Below are 17640 nucleotides of genomic sequence, written 5' to 3' on the forward strand. Positions count from 1 at the left end.
GTTGTTTGTGATGGAGTTGTTGAAGGAAGAGTTGTTGGTGATGGAGTTGTTGAAGGAAGAGTTGTTGGTGATGGAGTTGTTGAAGTAAGAGTTGTTGGTGATGGAGTTGTTGAAGGAAGAGTTGTTGGTGATGGAGTTGTTGGTGATGGAGTTGTTAAAAGAGGACAAGCTGTAACATCTGTAAGAAGTAAAAGAGAGGAGTTCTTAGATAATTGCTTCTCGTTGTTATATGATGCATATTTTAAGAGCTTGAAAAAGGGCTATCAGAATATAAAAAGATGTTATACTGTAAAATAAATGTGACCAAATAAATTAGTGATAATAATATCATGATACCTATAGACATTTAAAAAAAGAAATATAACAATATTACGCTTTAGTGGAATCTATCTTTACATTTGATTATTGTGCGTTGTATCTGCTTTACTGCTAATAAAAATAGATATACAAGAAAGATAAAGAAAAGTCTGTTCCCATAACCAGGGGCGCCGTAAGGGGGTGAAAAGTTAGGATAATTCTAAGGGCCCGTGACTGACAGGGGCCCAAACAATTTTAGAACATCAAGAAAAAAATGTTTAAGTAACCAATTGTGATATATTTTCATGGGGCCCAAAATCCCTGGCGGCGCCCCTGCCCATAACCAAAGGGAAAAAGAAAAATGATGGATTGCTTACATGACATTATCATTTGTATTTATTATATAACCAGAAAGTTTGAATATCACTCACTTCATTTTCTGGATATAACAATTTAAAAGAGTCGAGTCATCTTAGGCTGCAGCCACACGAGGACGATAACGGAAACCGAATCGTTATAAAAAAAGTCTTCTGTCCACACGCAATAGGCACCAGAAACGTGTACGTTCACACGAGACCGCTCGAAAGCGCTGGAGACGCTGTAGTACATATGCCGGGCCTGTAAGTGGCGCTGTACTTCTGCCACAAAATACACCAAAAGCAGCGAAGAAGACTTCTCGCGCATGCATGGTTGCCATGGTTGCCCTTCTGTTTATTCTCCGCGCTGGATTTAGCAGCAGAGGTGGGGTTTCGCCGGTCAACATGTCCGTTAAAGTTTAAATCTTCCGGACAAAATTAGAAAAGTGCCGGTCAAAGGTCTTCTTTGTTATTTATTGAGCTTTAAAACAAATTAATAACGACTCTATATAATAATATAAGAATAATACACGGAGGACGGAGCCTCTCTTTTCCTCCCCCTCTCCTGACAGCCCATCAGTATCCGTGGTCTCATGCAGCTGGCTGATCCAGTAATGAGTGACCCGACAGTCAAAATAAACATATTTGTAGCTAGTTTAGGTAGTTTGAGAGGTAATTAAAATAGCTAAGGGTGATGATCTAACTTGAAGTGTGTGTTTTGTTCCGCTCATCGCTCCATCACAGAGGGCGGAGCTGCAGGTTATCATGCAGAGCTGCGTGTCTCCTCTCCTGTCCGATTAGACTTCTCTCGCGTTTATGTCCATATCGATCAAATCTAGCTGGAAGCTCCTGCTGGGTGCACTGTCCTGCGAGATACTGGGACCTGGCTCGAAACACTGGGGCTATGGCGTCATCGTTAGCAGGAAATTATCGTTATAGGGCGTAATCACGGAGCCGTTTGCCCCCCCAGAGCGTTTCTTCCGCAGATCAACCCACCTTGGGACCCGTTATCGTTATCGTTTTCTGCGTTTCCATGTCGGCCTCGTGTGGCCGAACCGTCTATCTGATAGAGAACTGTAGTAGAAACAACTATAAAGGGTGAGACTAATAAGATAGTTACTACTGTATATTGTCACACGCACATTTTAAAAGCTTAAATTAGGGCTGTCACAACTTTCACAACTTTCGCAATAAAAATAAATAAATATATAAAAAAATTAAAATGATTTACATCATATTATAATGTGGTTTATTAACATGATATACATACTTACTTATATGTCGTGACATCGCTAGTTTGAACAAAACTTACTATATATTTCTGAATATTATATTTAAAAGAGTCATCTTACATTTTTACATCTCACTATTGTGGTTTGGGGTTTTCCCTTTCCTGTAGTGTGTTATATAGGTTTTTGTGCATGTTAATGGTCTGCAAAGGCTAAAATCCCTGTGTTTCTCCAGAGGGAGTTTCTCTCCCACACACTCGCAACCCGCTTAGGGGCGGGACATTTCAACCACATCTCTAAGCGCCTGACCAATCCCAAAAACGGCCAGCTAACCAATCAGAGCAGACTGGGCTCTGGTTTCAGACAGAGGGTGAAAAGAGGTGCTGCAGCACAGGCAGTATGAGGTAAATAAAGCGCTTTTCTACATTAAAGCATGGAGACATGTTACAGTAGAGGCAGAAAATCGAAATATGATCCTTAAAGTAAACAAACCTGCAAACCAACTTACTGTATTGATCAGCAGGCTGGCAGTATTGTCCATCAGGAGGAATGGCATTGATGCATCCACATGTGTTGCTTGTATTACCATCACATTTCCCATAGGTGTCACACTTATCACACGGCCAAAGATAGTCATTTTCACAGTGGCACTGAAACCCAGTGTTATCTTGGCTGCAAACTTTAAAGAGAATAACATATTTTCTCTTGTGAAAAAGGCAGAAGTTTGAAATAGATATTAAAAAAGGATATAATGAATTTGTTCTTACCTGTGGTGATATTGGCATCTAATATGTTAACTGAGGAGCTGATCTGGACAGGAAAAGTTAAACTGTTCAGGACGTTTCTCAGCTGATCCACATCGCTGGTATTCACCTCGGTAATAATCTGGTATTCATAAAATACTAAAGGTACTGTAGAGAAAGAGAGTCGAATTACAGACAATTATTTGTAAGTAATTTGTTCCAAATCTAGGTCATGTCATGACATCTGGGCAAAATTGCTGAGTGAAGATTGTGAAATGCAATTATGGTCAAGAATAGCTATTCATATTTCTATCAACCTCATTCTTTTCATCTTGTCATATTGTTTGATATTTTCTGTTTGCTCATTTAGATTTGCTCATGTTTGTAATCCTATAGTAGGCCTATTAAATACGAGGTCACCTTGAGTGAGAGAGAATTGAAAGGACACAAATACTTTTTTTAACCTGTTAAGCCCGAGAGACCCCGGTACCGGGGCACTGCCGCAACATCTTGCAGGAAACAGTGTCTGAGGGCATGTTCATTTAATAAAACTATCAAAGTTTTATATCCATGTAACGGGAAGAAACTCATCTAACTGATCTTTTTTTTTTTTTTTTCAAAAGAAAACCCACAATGCTAACACTGAGCCTCTGAATTAACAACGAGCAGAAAAATGCTAACACCTTACTGCACCGAAAATCACTCACAAAACCTTATTATTTATCTCTTCTCTACATCCATGACATCGTTTTACATCGTGAGGTGACACACAATCGATTGACACCAACATTACCACTGAATTATACGTATTTGCGACGGTATAAGCAAAAACGGACATCAAAACAGGTGACGCTAGGTAGCTAAAAATACTAACATTTTTACCTTGGCTCTGTAGTCTCTCCAAAGTGGTCTTCAATGGCATTAAAACGATAAAAACGCTGCTGAAGTTAATCCATAGGTTAATCCAATGTGTCTGTGTCCCTTTGAAATGATTTCTGATAATCCATAAGCATTAAAACTGCTTTTCCGTTTCCAGATGTCAAAGCTAGAGATAGGTTCACTCTGATTGAAAATTACATGCGCGAAGCCCCCACCTTTTCTCTTCACAACGTGTGTGTGTGGGGGACTCCCCCTTCGATTCTATTGGCTCTAACGGTCAGAAAGAGGTGTCAACCGTCAAAATCGAGCAAGGGGGGCCAGAGATATGGAAAATCCACGCAAATGACCCCAGTAGTGTTTTTTTTTTGCTAAATCTCTCTAAAAAGGTCAAATGTCACTTGTTTTGCATCAATCTTGATACAGGGTACTTATTATATGTTGTACTTTGGATTCCTAAAGCTTTTAGTCTACTAACCCATCATCCAAGGGTGGTTTTCACTATAAGTAAAAAATAATTTTTGGACGGACACTATAATTTACAGTTTTTTACTATGTAAAATCTGAATTTTCTTTAAAATAAAAAACATCTATATTGATTCTGACTTTTCTACATCCAACTCACAGGTTTATCATTACTTTGAGAAAAAAGATTATTAATTTAACCCTTTTAGAAGGGAAGATATGGTCATTTGTTCTGGGAATGTCATTTTCGAGCCTGAGACCTGAAAAACAGGCTCAGGGTTTAACAGGTTAAATATACAATATCCAAACTACTCAAAATGAATAAATGAAATATTGTCTTTTAAGTCTTACTTGTTGGTGTTGGAGTTGTTGGTGATGGAGTTGTTGGTGATGGAGTTGTTGAAAGAAGAGTTGTTGGTGATGGAGTTGTTGAAGGAAGAGTTGTTGGTGATGGAGTTGTTGAAGGAAGAGTTGTTGGTGGTGGAGTTGTTGAAGGAAGAGTTGTTGGTGATGGAGTTGTTGAAGGAAGAGTTGTTGGTGATGGAGTTGTTGAAGGAAGAGTTGTTGGTGATGGAGTTGTTGTAAGAAGAGTTGTTGGTGATGGAGTTGTTAAAAGAAGACAAGCTGTAACATCTGTAAGAAGTAAAAGAGAGGGGTTCTTAGATAATTGCTTCTCTTTGTTATATGATGCATTTTTGAAGAGCTTGAAAAAGGGCTATCAGAATATAAAAAGATGCTATATCGTACAATAAATGTGACCAAATGAATTAGTGATAATAATATCATGATGCCTATAGACATTTAAAAAAAGAAATATAACAATATTACGCTTTAGTGGAATCTATCTTTACATTTGATTATTGTGCGTTGTATCTGCTTTACTGCTAATAAAAATAGATATACAAGAAAGATAAAGAAAAGTCTGTTCCCATAACCAAAGTGAAAAAGAAAAATGATGGATTGCTTACATGACATTATCATTTGTATTTATTATATAACCAGAAAGTTTGAATATCACTCACTTCATTTTCTGGATATAACAATTTATATTATTGTATTATATGTATAATTGTATAATTATAATTGTATGGAAGAGGACTAGGGCCACATAAGAATTTTTTCTTTTAGATCTGACCAAAACTGAATTTTTTTTTGTTCTGAGAAAAAACTGTAATATAAGAATAGTGACTTTAATCGCAGTGATGTTCTCACAGGATGTATACTGTAAACACTGGTCACATGACCAACGATACTGATTCTCACATCTGCACTGAGGACAAGCTGTTAAATCTGTCACATGGGAGAGAAAGTGGAGTTGCTGCTGAGTAGAAACAACTATAAAGGGTGAGGCTAATAAGATAGTTACTACTGTATATTGTCACATGCACATTTTAAAAGCTTGAATTAGGGCTGTCACAACTTTCAAAACGTTCGCAATAAAAAAAAAGAAAAAGAACGCTGAATTATTTACATCATATTAGAATGTGGTTTATTAACATGATATACATACTTACTTATATGTCGTGACATCGCTAGTTTGAACAACACTTACTATATATTTCTGAATATTATATTTAAAAGAGTCATCTTACATTTTTACATCTTACTATTGTGGTTTGGGGTTTTCCCTTTCCTGTAGTGTGTTATATAGGTTTTTGTGCATGTTAATGGTCTGCAAAGGCTAAAATCCCTGTGTTCCTCCAGAGGGACATTTCAACCACATCTCTAAGCGCCTGACCAATCCCAAAAACGGCCAGCTAACCAATCAGAGCAGACTGGGCTCTGGTTTCAGACAGAGGGTGAAAAGAGGTGCTGCAGCACAGGCAGTATGAGGTAAATAAAGCGCTTTTCTACATTAAAGCATGGAGACATGTTACAGTAGAGGCAGAAAATAGAAATATGATCCTTAAAGTAAACAAACCTGCAAACCAACTTACTGTATTGATCAGCAGGCTGGCAGTATTGTCCATCAGGAGGAATGGCATTGATGCATCCACATGTGTTGCTTGTATTACCATCACATTTCCCATAGGTGTCACACTTATCACACGGCCAAAGATAGTCATTTTCACAGTGGCACTGAAACCCAGTGTTATCTTGGCTGCAAACTTTAAAGAGAATAACATATTTTCTCTTGTGAAAAAGGCAGAAGTTTGAAATAGATATTAAAAAAGGATATAATGAATTTGTTCTTACCTGTGGTGATATTGGCATCTAATATGTTAACTGAGGAGCTGATCTGGACAGGAAAAGTTAAACTGTTCAGGACGTTTCTCAGCTGATCCACATCGCTGGTATTCACCTCGGTAATAATCTGGTATTCATAAAATACTAAAGGTACTGTAGAAAAAGAGAGTCGAATTAGAGACAATTATTTGTCAGTAATTTGTTCCAAATCTAGGTCATGTCATGACATCTGGGCAAAATTGCTGAGTGAAGATTGTGAAATGCAATTATGGTCAAGAATAGCTATTCATATTTCTATCAACCTCATTCTTTTCATCTTGTCGTGTGGGGGACTCCCCCTTCGATTCTATTGGCTCTAACGGTCAGAAAGAGGTGTCAACCATCAACATCGAGCAAGGGAAGCCAGAGATATGGAAAATCCACCCAAATGACCCCAGAAATGGTTTCTTTTTGCTAAATCTCTCTAAAAACGTCAAATGTCACTTGTTTTGCATCAATCTTGATACAGGGTACTTATTATATGTTGTACTTTGGATTCCTAAAGCTTTTAGTCTACTAACCCATCATCCAAGGGTAGTTTTCACTATAAGTAAAAAAGAATTTTTGGACGGACACTATAATTTACAGTTTTTTACTATGTAAAATCTGAATTTTCTTTAAAATAAAAAACATCTATATTGATTCTGACTCTTCTACATCCAACTCACAGGTTTATCATTACTTTGAGAAAAAAGATGATTAATTTAACCCTTTTAGAAGGGAAGATATGGTCATTTGTTCTGGGAATGTCATTTTCGAGCCTGAGACCTGAAAAACAGGATCAGGGCTTAACAGGTTAAATAACCAAATACAGATTACAGTGCCCGAAAAAAATACCAGTAAATATTATATCCATATGTGTGATGTTACTTTGAATGGAAAAGTGTATCACCTGTCTGTGGCACGCAGTATTGTCCATTGGTAGGAATATTGTTGATACACCCACATGTGTTGTCAATGATGTCATCACAGGCTCCATATGTATTACAGTTGCTTAATGACCACACATACTGTTCCTCACATCTGCACTGGAAGTTTGTACCATTTGGGTAACAAACTACATTAAAAAACAATTAAAGAGACATTATAATCAGTTATAATGCTTTGTAGTCTTACCACTACTCAAAGTACGTGAGCGCAGAGCCATTTCGACGTGTATCATGTGAAAGCAGCTTAATGGTCAGAAAGATGTCCCATTGAACCAATATGTCCAACAGCACATTACCCCCAAAAAACAACCACCTATTGTTTGAAGGCCCCTTCGCTCCAAAGATAAACCCTCCCTGCGCAACAAACAGAAGCAGATAGATTATTGTTATGCAGACTGATGGACCTTCATGATATTTTTCCTGTTGGGAAAGGCATGACCTGCTCTACTCTACCCTTTGCCATAGTAAACTTGCCAACATAAAAAACTCTTGGCAGGCCCAATCTGATTACACCATTCTGCCTAATAATTAGCCATGTACTTCTGTTCCTTGGACTGAGACGAGGTGTTTGGTTTCTAGGTAACAGGTTGCTGGAAGAATAGGCTTTAGGTCCAATGGGACATATTTTAGATGATATTGTGCTGAGGAGTAATCGTCTGTTCAAACATTCCTTACTCTGGACATACTGTAAACAGTATGTATTTCAGACTTGGAATTCTAAAAAATGAAACTTGTATAAGATTAATAATTGGAAAAAATATTAGGAAAAAGGACACAGTACACTTTAATACCCAGGCGCCCTTTGTCTTGTCTAACAACAATTTCCCCCCGTGCTTTTACCACCATGCTTACCTGTGGTGATGGTAATGTGTGTGACGTTCACAGTTGGACCCAAGGCTAGGGAAAAGCCACCGGCATCCAGGATGCTTCTAAGGGCGTCCACGGTCCCAATATCAGTAAAATTCAGGTCAACATCCACATCGTACTCAACCTGAGCCAGAAGCCCTGTAGTAAAAAAACAACATGATTTAGGGTCTCTTTTGGTTAAAGGACATATCAATGTAGAGAATTCACTCAAATTAAGCTGTAGTCATTTAAAGTAATACTTAATTATGTGTTCTATCTTAGAGCTAATGGTCTATTAATGATCACTCTAAATGTAAAATATTGAATGTCTCTTATTTAAATGTTTTAGCCACCTTCAAAAAGAAAAGGTATGCTTTCTTGGGTTAAAAAGGTTTTTGTGCATGTCATTGGTCTGCAAAGGCTAAAATCCCTGTGTGCCCTCCAGAGGGAGTTTCCCCCCCCCCCCCCCCTCCCATCCCCCCACCCTTCCTGAAACGCATCTTCTTTGTTTACTTCTGTAACATAGTGACATGATGACATCTATTGGCTAGCGCTCCAACACATTGTACGTGATATGCTAAGGGCCGGAACTTTACTGAGCAGTTAACCAATCACAACAGAGCCGGCCAGCTAACCAATCAGAGCAGACTGGGCTCTGGTTTCAGACAGAGGGCGAAAAGAGGTGCTGCAGCACAGGCAGTATGAGAAATATAAAGAGCTTTTTGAACATTAAAGCATGGAGACATGTCACAGTAGAGACACTAAATACAAATATGAACCTGAAAATGAGCAAAACACACTGAAAAAATTAAAGATTGACTTTAATTAAATGTATTAAGTCAACAGGTTCCACATACTGTAATTGTATTAGGTTAGTTGAATCCAATGGCATTGAGTTGAACCTATTATTTTTAATCTAAACTTAATATTATTGCTTTCAACAAACCAAATAAAATGATGTGTAATTTGTTTACAAAACACATTTAAGTCAACGTTCAAAAAGATGTCAGCTCATGGCCCCTTTAAATCAGTGTTACATGTAAGTAACATTCATTGAATTTTACTGAATTGAATTGACCCTAACTATAGCTCTTCCTTCACCAGGCTGCTGCTGGTAATAGCAATGAAAGGAAATCAATAAGTAATGACTTGTTCACCTGATATTGCCTGGCAGGACTGTCCATCAGCTGGAATAGCATCAATGCATGTACAGATGCCACTAACAATGGAATCACAGGCTCCATACGTGACACATGTGCTGTATGGCCAAGCAAAATTGTCCTCACATCTACACTGGAAGCCAGTGGCAGTCGAGGAACACACTGATGAAAGAAAAGTGATCAGTATAGCATAAAAGGTGTTTATATGTTGGTGTAAGAAGGTCAACATAGCTACTCAAATGACTCACCTGTTGTGAAGGTAATGTCCGAGATCTCTGTGTTGTTACTAAGTTGTATGGGAAAACTGTTCAAAGAGGACTGAAACTGCTGAATTATTGCCACTTCAGAGGCATTCAATACAACATCAAGCGTGTAATTCCATTGGTTTGTAGCCACTAGAGAGATTTAAATAAATACAAACAAAATATGAATGTTGTTTTAAATCATCCACACACAATATACAAGTTCTTAATAGTTGGTATTTGGGGAACTACTTTTTTGAGTTCGATGAGATGAGTCACTGTTCTGTTACAGCTAAGTTTAGTATTGTTTGCATTTTCTGGGCTACTTTTTGTGTGCCTATTGTGCCTGGTCGTGGTCCCTTTAAGAATCAGGAGGACATCATCAGATGGGTGTGTCAGGTGATCATTAGAGAGGAAATAGGCAAAGCATGGCTCTGTGAGCAATGTGCTATTGTTTGTAAAGAAATCCAGCTACATCTGCATACGTCTTCATGCCTTTGATCGCATCGTATGTACGCATTGTTATTGGGGGGTGGTGGGTGCTAGTGGAGCCTCGCAGCGGCGAAAACCGTGCTGCGCCACACTAATTGCGCCGCATAAGCGCATAGGTGCGCCGCATTTGCGGCTCAGTTGAGGCTCCCTCCGCAAGATGAGGCCCCCTCCGCAAGGTGAGGCCCCACGCAGTCTGCGTGATCTGCCTGTAGGGAGGGGCGGCCCTGCATTTTACCTACACGGAACAGAAGTCCAACACCAAGAGTCTAAATCAACACTTAGCTAAACGGGCTAACGGGGCTAACGGCTACTTTAGCCCAGGGGTTCCCAACCCCCGGTCCGCGGACCGGTACCGGGCCGCAGAGGTGTTACTGCCGGGCCGCGAAATAGCTGTGAGTTTATCGTAATATTTGCAGAATTATAAATATATAAAAATATTTTATCATAATATTTTTTCAAAAAGTGTTTAATTTTCGCACCTATGCCACCAGTCATATTATTTCATCCAGTAGCTAGTTAATCTTTCACCAGAAAACCGTTGAAAATGGCTTTTATGATGAGGGATTCGGCGGCTCAGCCTTATAAGGTCTCCTCTCGTGCGCACGAGCATGTTACCGGTGCGCCAAGTAGGAAGAGGAGCGCACAGGAGACAACCGTTTGATTGCAGACTGTTATGTTTATGTGGGGAAATGGTGGTGCATACATTATTTGAGATATATTTCAAACTCGGACTTCATTTTAAGGACATGTCGGCCAGGGGTGTAGAGCTATTTGTTTAAGCACCGGATTGGCAAAACAGAAGAGTAAACCAGTCTGCCTTGATCTATGAATTAATGTCCGGGACTCTCGGACCCGCAGCTGCTTTATAGACGGAAACCCTCCTTCACTTCTTAAAACGGCTGCAGCATCCGGAGGCAGCGGCACGTATACTCCGCTTCTGAGAAGTGCAGCACCAGTATGACTGTGTTTAACTTCATCAGCACAGTTTAAGAGTGACTGCAGGCTGCTACGTGTTAACCACACACACCTATACACACATCGAACTGCCCGATTACTCCCCCTTTTATTAGTTTTATGAAGGAGATGTCCAGTCAGTCACCAAGGCGCATGATGTGTGTGTGTATGTGCTCTGCTCAGCTCAGCTCTGTGTGTTCGGTGTGTTTGTGTCTGTCCGACACCGGCATTTGTTTTCAAATGTTTATGAACAGTAATTTACACACATATGGCTAACTCCATATATGCGGCTGTTCCCAAAATAAATTAGTTTAATCTTAATCTCGATGTAGTGCTAATGCTGTCGGAGTGCACCGGAACGAACGACACTATCATAATATCTTCTGAAAACAAATGCCAGTGTTCATAATGCGGCTTCTCCTCGTTTTCCCAGCATTCACTGGATTATCCGTAAATCATACAAACAAAACCAAAACGTTAATTTATCTGTTTTCCCGTTTTGGTTTAAAAACTGAATAACGTCGGTTTTTTGGTTTTCCGAAAAACCAAAAAATGACACCGGTTCTTTTTTAACTTTGTTAATATGTTTTGGATGCATATTGTTCTAGTATCTGTTCAGGCTGTTACATACAATTAGCCTCTGTTGCTACCTGCTGGTGGTGAGTAAATATTAAAATCAGTTAAAATTGACAACCGGTCCGCGATTTTTTTTTAATGTATCTGCCGGTCCTTGGCACAATAAAGGTTGGGAACCCCTGCTTTAGCCCATAACTGGGCAAATCGATATTTTCTACGTCATGTTATCTGCACAAACGACATATCACATGAAAGCTGAGATTCCACAGTTTCCATTGGTATAAGTCTCATCACTGTATGACCACAACTCACTGAACTAGCAACCAGGAAATAGCAAGAAAACGACTTCACTTTACGTAGCCATGATGATAATTAAGTCTTACCTTTACTGTTTTGTGATCAAAAGTTGTGTTCAAGGGCATAAAAACGGTTAATCCAATGTCTCTGTGTAACTTTAAAATGATTACTGATAATCCATCATTATAAATAATAAACGCAATAAACGGACTGTAATGATTAGCCGACCGGAGCTTCCGGTTTAGGACGTGCGCACGCAGCGTCTCATTTTAACTGAATAATGGTCATGTTTACATGGATTTATGAACTGCCCCTAATTACCGCCCCCCTTCCAGAGACACACTGTCAAACACACTCATACCTGCTTGGTATGACATTGAAAAAGTTACATTAAATAATAAATAAAAATAAATTACAATAAAATGACTGTTGTTTAATCTTCACATCTTGTAATCATGTCTATAATTTTGAGCACCAAATTATTGAAAAGTATCGATAAGAGTATCGAAAAATACCGGTATCGATAAGCAGTATCGGTATCGATAAAATCCTAACTATACCCATCCCTAATTAAAGATGATTATTTTTTGAAAATATTGTATTCTGTGGTGTTTAATGCTGGAGATCTTCCAAGATGTCTCAATATTGTACAAGGTTAATGCAAGGAGAGTTAAATGAATAAATGTACAAATGGTTGATTATATATAAAATATGATGCCATTTATAACTGTTTGAGTTCTAGAATTAAAATAAATACATTAAAAGGCTTACAGTAAATATAACGAGGCAATTGTATTCATGTTAAAGCTGTGTTGATATATATACATTGTGCATATTTGTGCATGTAAAAATGATCATAGAATTGATTACATGTTGTCTTTTTTATTTTAGTTTCACACCATCCTTATACCAATAAACCTGTAGGCACAGGATTCACGTCTTCAGAGTCTTGGTGTACGGAGGGAGTTTATCTGGCTGTTAAGCTATATACACTACATATACCGGGGACAGCACAGTCACACCTCTCATGTTTTCAATCTTTTAAACTAGCTATCAGTTATAAAGTGTTATTATTCCAATATTCTTTCATATTTAATAATGAGACTTACCACTCCTTTTCCCCCTGGTGTGAGGTATACATGATTCTTCTTCATTGTGTTCCTGAGACAACAGATAGGGTTCAGGTTCAAATAATTGCTTTGTGTATTGAAGGCTGTGATTCCATATTTTCTGTACAGTATTGTAAACACCGTTGACCTACCGGCAAAACCTGACTTGGAGATTCAATGAAGTTCCCTGTTTCCAAAATAGTTAGTGTCAGGAGAAGGGCAAAGATGGACAAGCATGTCTTAAATATTGCCATTCCTTTTAAGAAAGTGGGACAGAAAAGAAAAAAAACATTATATAATTATACCACCCAGCTTTACATTGTTTGTATTGTTAGATAATTACATAGATATTGTCAACACTGTCACAATTATACCTTGTTCTTATACCACAGAACAAATAAAGGTCAAGCACATTGTTGAGAGTTTCTTAACCAAATAATTATCTTATTACATCATTGGATTCATCTGTATAGGCCTATAAGATGCATTTCCAATCATGGCTTTGGGTTTGGCCACCATGTTAAGAAATGTAGTTTAGTTTAGTTTATTTATTTATTGTGTCGTGGACAGTCCCCATCGATGAACTGTCATAAAAACAGTAAATGGAGCAGCTTTAGCCGACATGGCTATTTTCCAGCTGTTGTCCACGGCCAGATGGTAATAGACACCCTTAGAATCACAATATATCAACAGCATTAGTTATAAAAAAATATAAAATAAAATAAAAAGGATGAAAGACAAGTAGATACAGGCGAAAGGATTAGAGGATAAAAGAGAACAATAAACAATACGCATACAGTACATGTCACATATAGCACATCACAATCACATAACAGAAACGAGGGGCAACATCCATGATCACAACATGTAACACAACATGTAACACAACTAGGGCTGTCAAGTTAACGCGTTAATAACGCGTTAACGCAAAAAAAAAATGAACGCCACTAATTATTTTAACGCGATTAACGCATGTGTATTTTTTGTCCTCGCCGCCCCGTAGTTTCAGAGCGCATCGAGTTTAAAATACATCTACAAGCTGATGCTGACAGCCCCGCTCCGGACTGGCCATCGGGAGGACCGGGAGGGAGTGTGTATGTGTGGCGCGACTCGCGCGAGCGAGGCACACCTTACGTGTTGTTGTTGTTAGCATCTGGTGCTAGCTAGCTGCGCTAACGGATATAAGGAGCTGTTTCAATGACATTTCGCCGACAACTGCGCCGAGCACTTGACTTTATGCAGGTAGCCAGACAGTGGGACATTGTACGAAAAGTCAGCACACTCAGCACGGATAGTACGCGCAACATGATTGCAGCGTCCAGGCAGCACACGTTCGAGCATATGCCTTGAGCGGCACATAGTTCCAACGATCCATCACAGTGTCTCCACACACACACACACACACACACACACACACACACACACACACACACACACACACACACACACACACACACACACAGTATTATTGTATGAGAGAGGTTCCAGGTTGAATTGAGGCGAATATTTGTAATGTTCAGGTTGTTGTGTTTAATATTCATGAGAATATTTGTCATTGTTCAAATGATAATAAACAAACATATAAAGCATATTTGTCCACTCATATGTTGATAAGAGTATTAAAAACTTGAAAAATATCCCTCTAAGGTACATTTAGAACAGATAAAAAATGTGCGATTAATTTGCGATTAATCGCGATTAACTATGGACAATCATGCGATTAATCGCGATTAAATATTTTAATCGACTGACAGACCTAAACACAACATGTAACACTCACGCCATACTCAACACAGACTAGTGTGTGCAGGTGTAGTTCTCAGTGAACCATGTTTTTAAGTGAACTGTGAAGGTGGTATGTGTATGTATGTCTTTAATTTGAGTGGGTACAAGGTATATTTTAGAAGAACTATATTTACTTAGCCAAATAAAGTTTAGCTGGGAAACCAACACATGTATATGGGTGTTTGTTTGACTTTTTTTTTGATCAATTATATACATTATATTTGATGAATTTCTATGTAATGAATTTCCAAAATGTATTTGTCTGGGGGAGTGCATTTCTGGTTACTATTGGAAAAACTGGTACTGTAATTTGATTGGTGCAATATCTGTGAGGACTGGTTATTTTTTGTTTTACAAGTTAAAACACTTCGCCCAGCTATTAACAAGTTTCATGATGGCTGTTGTTGCTCTGTTGCGTGTGTAATTAAATTACTTGTTCGTGACATTAGTTACTCGTGATTCAAATCACAGGTCGCTTTATTGCTGAAGTTAGAGCACTACTGACAGTCTGGTTATTTGCCATTCCCCCAAATAGACTCATGAAAGCCAACTAATGGAAAATGTTAACAGTGAGGTGACATGTTATCTACCTGCTGTACTATGGCATGTCAAAAGTGAAATAGATAGTGTAGTTTTTATTTACAGACAATTTGACACAACCTCACGTTGTTTTCAAGTAAACATACCTTTAATGACTTGTCCTCTTCAAGTTCACTGCATTGGACAGAGACGCTCCCACATACAGTAGTGTTGGCTGGGAGTCAACAAGATCCAGTGTTGCTGGATGGCACAGCAACAGAAGATTTATCAATTTTAAGAAGATTAAGAGCCGAGTTCAGAATTTGAAGAGTGTGAAACATATTGAAGCATTTTAACAACAAGGGGGAAAAAAGCAGAAAAATGAATCTAATCATGTGTGTATTTCCAGTGGCACACTCAAGTGTACACCTTAAGATGAACAGTAGTGTAATTTGTTGTGACAAAAATAGCTGATGTGTTATGGTGACAGTGGCATGTTACTGGAAGTAATTCATTCACAGGTGCAGCACTCATCAAATGGACTGATGTCACGAAATGTAAAGTGTGATTCATCATACAGACATAGAGGCATACATAATCACTCTTTGTTGTCTATCTTGTCAATTATCAAACTGCCTGCAAATGATCAAACAGCACAATAAGGGCAAGCTAAAAGTTTAATGTACATTAATTGGTGTGCCATCTTTAGCTAACATAGATAACATGATGAAAATTAGTTTTAACGTGCTGTTTTTGGATGATAGAAATGGTAATAGGGGAATAAAATAAAAGTGGTAATAACAACAACAAAAAGGTAATTTAAAAACGAAATGTTTTACTAATTTGTGCTTGTCTCTATATTTAATATATTAGCTTACTCTTTTTTATTTTTTTTATTTTTTCTGTAACGATATTAACTTATATAGAACAGTAGGTAGCTAGCTATTACATATACTGTATACAATGCCCAGGAAGTGGTATGGGGTCAGATGCCTTGCTCAAAAGCACGTAGGCAGTTGACCCACAGTATATACACCCGCTCACTCTCACTTGTTCCCTGCCAGACTGTCTGGTGTGTACGGCCAAGGTCTCCGAGGTCTGTTTGTATTTTCTCAGTTATCTGATCTGCCCCCGGGGTTTGGACCCCTTTTTGTTTGCGTGATTGACGGATATCCTGACACTTCTTGTACCTGATTTAAGTAATCTGAACTTCCTGAAAATTCTGTCTGTATCTTCATTCTGCTTATGTTTTCAAGTTTTACCCTCATATAAAGACTGGTTTTAGGGCAGGCACCTTTGCCTTTAACGGCGAACAGGAAAAACCACTCCACAACAGAAACTGATTAAAGTTCATGCCTTATGTTGGAACATTTGAATAAATAAAGGACAATAAGGGTAGAGCACTGATAAAGTGGGATTTAAGACACAATTATTACATGGTTTAGTTGAATACTCGATTCTGATTGGTCAATTCAGAACACGTGACACGTTGTTAATCCAGTAGTACAGACTGCTGTCAAGGACTTATTGACCGTTGTTAAGGACGCTTACATCTGCAGAAAGAAGTCCGGTCGATTGAACTTATACTTGTATACTATATTCTTGTCCCAGTTTGAAAAGCAAAGTGCATGCAGTTTGCTTTTCAAACTGGGACAAGAACACAGAGGAGAAGTAACGGGGCAGAAACCCTCCTTTTTACGCAATAGTCATGTAATAAGCGGGATATTCCAGATCAAGATCCCTCCGCTTCGCGTCGGACTCCTGATCTGCCTGTCGGGTGTTCTTTTACCCTTAATGACCGCCTCGCTGCACATTATCCCTTACACAACAGTCTCTAAATTGCACACACATACACTGCACCAAGCCATAGCCATATAAGGAGACCTCTATCATAATGAGCAGAAAAACGGGATATTCGGTGAGGAAAATACGAAATATTGCTTTGAAAAAATACAAAAGAAAAAAAAAAGTGCGGGAAAACGTATGCTCACAAAGCTTAACAACCTGATAATAGCTCGGCCTGACAGGAATGAGAAAAGGTGTCATTTTGTTCCATTTTTGTCTTTTTAGGTCAATCATGTTGCTGCATTCTTTACTAAATTCCCCTTAAGGAAATAGATCTTGAAGCTTAATGGTATGAAACAGGTACTTATAGGTAAGTAAAAACTATAACTTATTCCCATAGCACAATTGCTTTCCAATATTACAATAAAACATCTTCATAATAAAGAGTTAAATAAGAAAAGTTGCTAAGAATACAGAAGTTATGCCTTTCTCTTTGGCTCTATTTTTCCTTTTTAGTGTCTAAAGCTCTTTTCATTAGTCAATGTTAATGTTGGTGGTTTGGAATTTAAAAAATATATTTTCAACTTCTGTTGATTATTCAAATAAATGTTCACATTGTTTTATGCATGAAAAACAATTTTGCAGAAGATAAAAGAGCCATCAAGTTTTAAAAACACAGATGTTAATACTATGAAAATGGCACCTTTTTTGTATATGCAAATGATAAAGATTAAATATGAATATGGTTATATAA

General features: G+C 38.2%; 1 protein-coding gene and 1 long non-coding RNA gene across 3 annotated transcripts in view; both read right to left on the bottom strand.

The window, feature by feature from the left end:
• LOC117479955 (adhesion G protein-coupled receptor F5-like) overlaps positions 1–17640 on the bottom strand; it is a 35149-nt gene that overhangs the window by 17026 nt on the left and 483 nt on the right. Inside the window, exons 2-11 of the mRNA XM_034127058.1 lie at positions 15269–15362; positions 12950–13053; positions 12798–12849; positions 9376–9522; positions 9125–9289; positions 7974–8126; positions 7085–7249; positions 6163–6306; positions 5904–6074; positions 4502–4599 (exon numbers count right to left, since the gene is read on the bottom strand). Of these exons, the coding sequence (XP_033982949.1) occupies positions 4502–4599; positions 5904–6074; positions 6163–6306; positions 7085–7249; positions 7974–8126; positions 9125–9289; positions 9376–9522; positions 12798–12849; positions 12950–13051 (1197 nt within the window). The 5' untranslated portion in view covers positions 13052–13053; positions 15269–15362. The remainder of the gene's footprint in view (positions 1–4501; positions 4600–5903; positions 6075–6162; positions 6307–7084; positions 7250–7973; positions 8127–9124; positions 9290–9375; positions 9523–12797; positions 12850–12949; positions 13054–15268; positions 15363–17640) is intronic.
• Positions 87–4360, bottom strand: LOC117479937. Of its 2 annotated transcripts, none has more exons than XR_004555609.1 (4): positions 4318–4360; positions 2650–2793; positions 2391–2561; positions 87–178 (listed from the first exon to the last, which is right to left on the bottom strand). It is a non-coding gene; the product is annotated as an uncharacterized LOC117479937 (long non-coding RNA). The 2 variants fall into 2 exon arrangements; XR_004555610.1 differs by lacking the exon at positions 4318–4360 and adding an exon at positions 3508–3536.

This window comes from Trematomus bernacchii, unplaced genomic scaffold (assembly GCF_902827165.1).
Source record: "Trematomus bernacchii unplaced genomic scaffold, fTreBer1.1, whole genome shotgun sequence".
In the NCBI taxonomy this organism is placed as follows: domain Eukaryota; kingdom Metazoa; phylum Chordata; class Actinopteri; order Perciformes; family Nototheniidae; genus Trematomus; species Trematomus bernacchii.